Source organism: Manis pentadactyla, chromosome 6 (genome assembly GCF_030020395.1).
Source record: "Manis pentadactyla isolate mManPen7 chromosome 6, mManPen7.hap1, whole genome shotgun sequence".
In the NCBI taxonomy this organism is placed as follows: domain Eukaryota; kingdom Metazoa; phylum Chordata; class Mammalia; order Pholidota; family Manidae; genus Manis; species Manis pentadactyla.
Window position 1 is genome coordinate 98,421,963 of NC_080024.1, and position 9,705 is coordinate 98,431,667.

At 37.5% G+C, this 9,705-nt stretch overlaps 1 protein-coding gene across 3 annotated transcripts in view; it reads left to right on the forward strand.

The window, feature by feature from the left end:
* The window catches only part of TRAPPC8 (trafficking protein particle complex subunit 8), a 106,820-nt gene extending 97,794 nt beyond the window's left edge, over positions 1–9,026 (forward strand). For all 3 annotated transcript variants that reach the window (XM_057503977.1, XM_057503975.1, XM_057503976.1), the window contains 4 exons: positions 2,504–2,605; positions 5,775–5,920; positions 7,001–7,090; positions 8,008–9,026. In XM_057503977.1, the coding sequence (XP_057359960.1) occupies positions 2,504–2,605; positions 5,775–5,920; positions 7,001–7,090; positions 8,008–8,242 (573 nt within the window). In that variant the 3' untranslated portion in view covers positions 8,243–9,026. The remainder of the gene's footprint in view (positions 1–2,503; positions 2,606–5,774; positions 5,921–7,000; positions 7,091–8,007) is intronic.
* Positions 9,027–9,705: the final 679 nt, after the last annotated feature.

Genomic DNA, 9,705 nt, shown 5'->3' on the forward strand with positions numbered 1-9,705 from the left:
GTTTCAATATCTAAGTTGTTTTATAACTTTAACAGTTCCATTAGGACTTTGTGCCTAAAAAATATTATTCATTCAAATAAGATGACCGTCTTCTGTATTACTTTTACTTCTGAGTGGTACTGAGAATATTGCAGACATGATAAGCTCCATGCCAGCAAATATTATTAAATAAGTAAATATATAGCCACTTGGAAATATTGAAAAAAGGAAGAATAGTACCACGACCTGTAGGCACTTGTGGCTCGGTCACCAGTAGCCACTAATTTTACTGGTATTCATCTTTCATCCACTGCATTGGCCCCTCTCCTTGGTTCCTTTCTTTTACCTTCCTTTAGTTTTTGCTGTAGTGTATTTTCAAGAAATGACATTTTCTCTGTATGTACTTCTAGCAGATGAGGACTTTGTTATTTAATAAAACCCCCCAATATTACTATGTCACACAACCAAATTAACAGTAATTCTAATTGTTGATCTGTGTTCAGTTTTTCCAGATTACTTGAAAATATCATTTTAAATTAGAAAAAAACGATCAATACGTGGCAGACCCAAATGAGGTTGTGCAGGCATTAGTCTTCCCTAAAAGTGCTTGACCTGTAATGCCGAGGAGGCTTGTTTTCCACAGTCCGCCTTTCTGTATCTTATACATGTATTACTTGCTTTTTCAAAAAAACGATTCTATAGGGAAATTAAGGATCTTGCTCAAGGATATTCATCTGGACCATATGAAAGAGTTTGATTTTGCACTGTCTGATACAAGGGCTCGCACAGAGATATGTCCATAGTGAATGATCAATACTTGTAGTTAAAATTGAATCAGGTGTCCTAGAGTGTTCTTTTTACTAAATCACACAGTTTTTAATAAACTTTTTTGAAACCAAGCTGGTATGAGTTTTTTATGTTTTGCCTGAGTTTCAATAAACCTGCTTATGGAAATTGATAACTTTTGGTGATTATAGGTGTTTAGTATTAAAAAGATCAGTTACACATTATTAGCTTGAAATCAAATGTTCTTGAAGCTTAATGTCAAAAGGGTCCTATAACAGAAACCAACCACCCGTGAAATAAATATATAATAGCCTTTGGGCATTTATAACTGTCATGCCACAGATTCTTGCCATGTAACAATTTGTAGTACTTTTGAGATAAGATTTTGAGTAAAGTGTACTCTGTACTCATGGTTTGTATAGATTAAAGAATGGGAAATTAAGTTTGGTAAGACTGATGTCTGTGATAAGTCTATTGTTTGCTCATTTGAGAAACTGACTGGTAGATTTTCTTTAGTAAAGGCTGTAGGTAACACAAACATGACCCAGTGAATGAAAGAACACTTGAGAAGTCATTTTAAGTTGTGTAGTGGGATGCACAAGAAGCATAGAACTCTTGAATAAAATAAGATTCAGGAGAAAACTAAGAGCTTGGACAATAAATCTGTGAAAACAGTTGTAAAGGGGGCATAGTTAAAATTCCTAAGCGATCCTAAAAAATAAAGGTTTGTTTTAAAAAGGAAGCCTTTGCAGCATTGAGAATGTAGTATAGAAGTAAGCGTGGCTGTAGGTGACTTTTGCTTGATGAGATCATTGGGAAAGATGTATGACATGTCTCAGGACCTTACCTGTCAGCTTGAGTATCACCAATCAGGTGTCCCCTCCTCGTCCGGAGGTTCTGGGTGGTGCGTGGGTGAGCCCTGAGCAGGGCCGGGGCTGTCCTGTGCCCAGTGCAGCTCTACTGCAGGTGTCTTCCTCGGGTGGCAGCCTGCCACTAGTCATGATAAAATAAGTACCAACATTGAAAATAAACATTTAGAAATTTTTACGGCATCTTGGCTGAGTCATTTTATGTCTGTTGAATCTGTCAGTAAAAAAATTGAGCTTGTCATAAAAAATTTAGTCCTCTGTAGTTGGATAATATGACAATAATGTATATCAGAGCCATTTCCATGTTATATTTTCACTGGGCAAAAGAAATTTGAGAGGGAGAAGAATGATGTGCTGGAACAAGTATTTTGGTATAATGAAATCAGTTCACTATATGGGCAGAAAAAAGCCTTTTTAAAGCGTGTGTACTTAGAGGTAAGTGCTCCCAGGGCACGGCATTTCCTTTTCCCACCCTTGGGATTGTACTCACTGATTTGTTCTCTGTGTGGTAAGCCCTGGGCACTTGAGAAGCAGGAATATAACAAAATGCCTCCTGCCTGTAGTTGGCAGTCCAGGAACAAACTGTTCGGCACTATTCTTTTGGTCTAGTTTTGAAAGAGGTCTAGAGAAAATTGGGAAGGATTTCAAGATTTGTAGCTCAGACATCCTCTCAGATACATCTGTGTTGAGTTAAGGCAAGACAGATTTTGTCAGATACCCATGGTTGAAGGAGTAAATGAAAGTAGAAATGCTGATGCAAGTTGATAACCGATAGACATGAGCACTACTGTGCTCCCATCAAGTATTGGTTGGTTCCCTTTGAGGTTTCTGCCAAGTGAGACGCTGTTTTTGTGCTTTGTGTCCCCAAGGCTTACGTCGTGGAGGACAGTAAGCAGCTTATTTTGGAAGGCCAGCATCACGTTACCCTTCGCACCATAGGAAAAGAAGCCTTTTCATGTCCTCAGAAACAGGTAATAAGAGACTTTGCTTTGGGGTGTTTTGTTTGGTTGCCTTTTGTGTTTCTGGAGGGGTCTGGGTTGCAGGCTTTTATGTTGGAATTTGAGTGGAGGATTGGTGGAAGAAGACTGATGAAAATTAGAAATGAACATAAATTGATTTTAAAATTCATTAGTCACCTTAGAAGAATATTATGATCCATTTGTGATCTTGGGGTTTCCTAAGATATATTCTGTATTGAATCTAGAATTCATAATTAAAAAAGAACTGATGTCCTTGAGAGGAAGGAAACCGTATTCTCTATACTTGATCTGTTGTGTCAGACCTACAGCGTTGCAGAGCTCCAGGGGCCTGTCGGAAATGTTAAGGATGGCCTCTCGAGTTGTGCAGCTGGTAGTAGTGTTCAGTATGTTTTCTTATTTTTACTAAAATACTTTTTAAATCTTATCAGAAAGTTCTTGTACTATATAGGAACAAAATTTAAACACATGTCCTGTAATTCAAACAGTGACCTTGTATTGTGTTTATACTCTTAATTGTTAAGCTTGTGTTTTGGGCAACTTCTGTTTTGAAATAACTTTACAGCTCAGAGACCAGCTGCAGAAATAGTGCGAAGGGACCTTCCTCCTGGTACATGGCCTCCAGGGCTGCCAGGCTGCCTTGCTTCCTTTGTCATTCTTCCTCTGTTTGCCTAGGTTTTGATTGTTTATTTCATCGTTCTCAAGTAATTGCTCCCAAGTGAGTTGCAGGTATCCTGCCCTCCCACCCCTAAATGTCTCATGGAGGATTTCCGAGAGCATAGTCTTACATGGTCACCAACATCATTATTAAATTCAGGAAGCTTAGCATTGCTGCAGTACTCAATGTCTGTATTCAGATGTCATCAGAGGCCTCAGTCACATCCAGCATCTAGTTCACAGTCATTCATTCATTTCCTTGTCATGTCTCTTCATTCTCTTTTAATTTGGAACAGTTGCTGGGCTTTTATTTATCATGATGACATTGACTCATTCGCAAAGCATGGGCTGGTTACTTCAGTTATACTAATACTCTTCTGGGTTTTCCCTTTGTTCCCTAATGATGAGGTTGAGGGTGTACGTTTTTGGCAGGAATACGGCATATGAAGTGTTATGAATTACATCAGAAAGCACGTGATAGTAATTTGTCCCAATATCAATGATGGACCATTTGGGTAAGGTGGTGTCTGCCATGTTTCTCCACAGCAAAGTTACTATGTTTCCTTTTATAATAATGAGTAATTTGTGGTGAGATGATCAGAGACCATGTGAGTGATTTCTCATCAACTTAGGTCAGTCTGCTAGTTTTAGCATCTTGGTGATTCTGTAACTTGAACCATTTTTTACTTTGGTGGTTACTAATGATAATTTTCCATTAGGTTTAATGAAGATACCCAATTTAATCCCAAATCTGTTTCTTATTTTAAGAAAATCATTTTTCTCTCTTTAATAAAGAAGTCCCAAATTTTAGTTTTAAATGTCATAAGCTTTTGATATTTTGGAACATTTCAAATAATAACAATTAGCATTTAGAAAATGAAACAAAGTGATTTCTATAAAATTTACTCTTGTTTTATTCCCACTTTTCATCCTTTGAATGGTATATCCTTCTTATTTCCCTGTATTTCACCTTTGAAATGTTCTCTGTTTATGTGATTGATTGAGCTTGGGAGGTAAGGCACTTTCATCATACTGTGAATAATAGATTCAGAACCCAAAGACTCTCAGATTGATGATCTGGTACAAATTACTTTCATAGCTTGGTGAGCCTCAGCTCACTCTTAGAAAACAAGGATAGGAGTACTGTACCCTCGCCTCTCTTGTGGTGGGGACAGCATAAGGTGGAGTCAGACCCTTACTGGGAACCTTCTGTGCCGATGGTTCAGCACTCACTGTGAAAAATGCTTCCTGCCACTCGGGCTGGGAGAGGCAGAAGCTCTTCCAAACATTCCCTTGGGAAATTAGCTGTGGGCTTTGGCATCCCTTTGTGGCCATAGTTCCTGTGTTTCCCTTCTAGTAGGTTTGTAGAAATTTATTTAGTGTATTTCAGAAGTCTGAAACAATAGCTTGTTTTCTTTGATGATAATAATTTATTAAATAAACATAGTAGATTTTTTGAACTTATTATTAAAATGTAACATAATATAGAATAATGAAGAGGTAATTGATTTCACGAATAGAAGAACACTCCAGTCTACCCAGAACCCAGATGAAGAAGTGGAACGTAACTAGCTAGCTCCCCAGAAGATCAGCTCCTGCTCTCTCCTGTCCACAGGTCTTCCTCCTCCAGGGTCACTCTCTAGCCCCTTTCTCTGACTTAGAAGTCAGAAGGACACTTAGTTACTGCTTTTGAAGCCACAGAGATGAGAGGTCAGCAAACTTTTTCTGAAGAGAAGCCTGATAGGCTTTGCCGGCCAGGTGGTGTTTGTCCTAAGTACTCATCTCTCTTGTCCAAGAGCAAATTATAGCTAGTTTGCCACAATTCTCCTGGATGGCAAACTAAGAGAAAAGTAACTGTAGAGAGAAAATTACTAAGAAAGAAAATAACAGTAGAAATGGGGTGTTATTCTCTATTTTCATGTAGGTGATAATATTTATTAAAACATTTACAGTGTGCTTGACACTGACTGTATTAAGACTTTTACATGTGTGTTAGCCTTCAGTTAATATAGTTGAAGCACTGTGAGCTATAAAACACAGCCATCTATTTTCAAAACAAAATTTTAAGGCAATTTTAGTGCTTCAGCAGTTAGAACGGATGCTATACAATGTAAGATCTATAGCCTAAATACTAAGTACTAAGCAGTTTTACCTGATGAGAGTCACCACAGTTTTTGAAATTGTAATTATTATGAACCCCTTTTTACATATGAGTAAGTTAAGTCTTAATTTGTTAAATAGCTTAACCAAGATCACAGAAGTAACATGTGAACTTGCTGGAGTTCAAGTCTAACTCCAGCATATAATAAAAAGGGAATGAATAAATGATTCGAAATCCTAGATTCTTTATAGATTGTGTTGCCTGATTCCATATGTTAGTGAAAGTAACATAAAAAGTTTCATTTTTGCTTTACTTTATTTCTGCTGGTTTTAACTTCTTTTGTTTGTATATGCTGTACTTTATTTTAACAAGGCAAAATTCGTATTGTTACATATCTTTTCTCAGGAGCCGCCAGAAATGGAACTGTTAAAATTTTTCAAGTCAGAAAACACTACAGTTTCTTCAAGGCCATCAGTAGAGCAGCTTTCTAATCTCATTAAAACGAATTTTCACTATCCAGAATCATTTAACCATCCATTTCATCAGAAAAGGTTTGTGGTTTTTGTTTTTGTTACAGTTTTTCTACAGTTTGCACTCAAGTGTAAATGTGCATACATTTATTTATTTATTTTGACAATGGCATTAACTCCAATATTGAAGAAGAAAGTTAGAATTATTATTAAATCTATGGAAATTGCTCTGAAGTACTTTGCCCTTTACTATGATTACTGTATGTTACCACTGTGGTTAAAGATGGATATTGCCCTAGTCACCTCAGTTGCCAAAACTTTCTTCTTGAGCAGGTTTATCATAAAATCAAAAACAATGGAAAAATATTATATCATTTTGTTTCAGATAGATAAATTAAACTTAAGACATGACTACAATACAGACTTATCACATAGTTCAAATTTAAACAGAATCATTAACTTAAGATTTATTAAGTGCTGAACTTCCTTAGGAATAATTACTTACAATTTTGGTAAACAGCTTGATGATACAAACTTAAGTCTCTAAAAATAAATCCTGAAATAAGATGTTACTTCAAAAAGTTTGCTGGTTTGCAGGTATAGGAAAAGACAGACATCTGTTAGGACCAGTCTAGTCTGTAAGTGATAATTGAAAAGTCACCTTGATTAGGGGTGTGGATGGGGTGTGATGGAGCAGAGAGAGGATGGTGACCTGCAGAGCGTTGACAGCGGAGCCAAGGAAATAGGAGGCCACGAGGAAGGCTGAGAAGTAGCATCAAAGAGTTAGGAAGAGAAGACCAGTGAGAAGAAAGTGGTATCTCAAAGGCTGAGTGAGAACAGTACAGGGAGAGAGAAGTAGTTAAGCGGTTAAAATGCTACCCGCTACGTAGGAGAGACACTCTAAGTAAAGGATAGATTGCATGGGGCCCTAATTCAGAAGCTATTGTATTAGTATTTTGTTGTTCTTATTTACACAAATAATTTCTCTGGAGTGATTTTTGAACTCAGTTTTTTCCTTACTTGTATCTTTAAAGGGGCTTGCTATGCTCCATCTGTTAGGTATTCTTTAGTGTTATTGTCAAGAAAAAGAAAATTGTTTTTTGTTTTGTTTTGTTTTTTAAAACACATAGCTAACCTCTTTTTCTTAATTTCCTCCCATAGCCTTTGTTTAGTACCAGTGACCCTTTTACTTTCCAACTGCTCCAAGGCCAGTGTTGATGTGATCGTGGATCTTCGGCATAAAACAACAAGGTAGAGATTGTTTAGTGCAAGATGGATTTGAGAGCAGTTTAATACTTTCGAACTGTACTGATAGTTACCTAACAAAGAGAAAGTTCTTTTACTCAGCCATGCCCTGATGTTTTTGTTTGGCATTTCAGAAGAGTCACCGAGGACTGCTGTAGCATTACAGTACTGACAGAATGGAAGGCAGTTTCCAAACACAGCAAATGATTGTGCCCAGAGACAAAATTTTTGTAACAGTTTATTGGTGCTAACTTTAAAATTGAAAATCAGCAAAGTTGTGATAGTTTGTTTTTTCAGGTTTTTTTGCTGATTATAAAATAATACTTAACAAAAAATACTAGTCCATACTCTCATATCTGGTACCCCAAGAGCTAGAAGCTTTTTAGAATTCATAAATTTGGGGGTTTTTAGAAAGGTAACATGAAGCCTATGCTGGTTATTACAAATAACCACCCACACGGGACTCGGACTCGGGTGGCCCTGAAGTCCAGGCGCAGCCTGTGTATGAGTGCACCACAGACAGACTGCCACGGGCTTTGTTGGCAGGTACTGGGTTGCTCTCCATTTTTCGGTGCTATAAACTAGGTTTGATATTAATGAGCATTCTTGTATACACGTTTATTTTTATGTGTGGATTCCCAAGGAGTTAAAAGCTCAGGTTTGAAATCAGGTTCCATCATTTACTAGCTGCTGTGAGATAGAATGAGACGCTCAGCATTGTGCCTACAATGTAGTAACAGCTAATAAATGTTGGCTATTACAGTAGCTGCTGCCATTAAGTTGTTATTACTAATAAACTGTTGGCTTCATAAAATAATTTCTAGAAATAGAATTGCTGGATGAAAGGGATGTGTTACTGGGACCTTGGAAAAAAATTTTAAAAGGAAAAAAACCTTCCAACTTTTATTTTCCTCCTCCCTTAGTCCAGAAGCATTGGAAATCCATGGATCGTTTACGTGGCTTGGACAAACCCAGTATAAACTTCAGCTTAAAAGCCAGGAGATTCACAGTTTGCAGCTGAAAGCGTGCTTTGTCCACACAGGTGTTTATAACCTTGGAACACCAAGGGTGTTTGCCAAGTTATCGGACCAATTTTCAGTGTTTGAAACAAGTCAGCAGAACTCCATGCCTGCCCTGATCATCATCAATGACGTGTGACAGCTTGTAGACTTGTTGGAGTGCCCAGGAGCCAGCTTGTTCACGGAGTGGGCCTTGCAGCAGTGTTTGAAAGGCCTGCCTTGTTGCAGATACTGGTGTCAGATCAATGCACAGTCCTTGGACTTGTCAGTTTGTTGAGGACAGAGCACGTTGGACTGAGAATACTTACATTCTTTTTTTGTATTTCTTTAAACCCTGGTAATAATTTGTGTGCTCATAATACAGAATTTCAACATATCCTTGCACCTTATGAAGCCCCATCTTAAAAACCAATGTCTGAGTCTGCTGTTACAACTTATCGATGATATATGAATATCAGGAGATGATTTTGAGGAAGGAAAGGCCTTGTTGGCAATGCTCCTGTTAATAAATTCCAGCTTTACTGTGAAGTTTCTCTAGAGTGTTAAATACAAATTTTCCTGTTTTGCTTCATACAATTCTCTAATACCAGGTTTGAACTTTGGTTATAGAGTCTTCATACTTCAGTATCTTGTGGTTCCTATGGCTTATACATAACTTTGTAAAACAACATTTTTTTCTGATTCTTTGAATGTGGTTTCAAAAGGAGTTTGACTTTTTTTCCTCATTCATCTCTGCAGAGTGCACTATTTCACAATATGAGATTTTTGTCATTTAAATTATATTCTTTATTATGGAACTTTAACAATTGAGTTGATCTGTTTAAAATATAAATCTCAAGTGAATTAAGAATAAGCTTTTCAAAAATGTATTATATTTATAACAATTGTACTGTAAATAGAATAAAGACATGCTATTCACTGTATAGATTTATTAAATGCCATTTTTTATTCTGAGGACTTATATTCCTTACATAAAATAGTGCCAACCACATTATTACAGAGGTACCAGACCAATCTCCTGAGAAAGTTTCATCAAAAGTGAAATACAGACTTTGTTCCTGTAGTCCTTTGTGGACTTGTTCACATGAACAGATGAGCTTTATCTTTAAATGTGCCTGATGCCCAGTTAGTCTTTTTATGGCTGGGAGAAAGGAAGATCAGGGCTCACTGGATCTGTGAGCAGCCAGCCACCTTGCAGACCCAAAGACTGGGTGTGGCAGACGGGGTGATTGTGCCTTCCTGCTGAAGAAGAGTGAGGAGTCTGAACTAAAAGAAAAAAATCTCACTAAAAGCAAAGTGTTGACAATATAATCAGGTATTAGTGGACTGAAATCCAGGAGAAGAAAATCTAGAGAGATGGGAGCCATCATTTGGGACTACTTGGCCATGGGAGCTCCCACTCAGGAAGAAGCGGCTGAGGGGCAGAGCTTTGCACTTGACATGCTCTGAGACAAGTATAGGTCAGAAGAAGTAATCTGAACTGAAGCAAGTGAGAAAAAGGATGGGAAAATGGCAAAAGAAGATAAGGGACCTACTGGGTCCAGTGAGACAATCTTACATGTTTATTTGGAGTCCTAGGAAGAGGAGAAGGTAGAGCAGTAT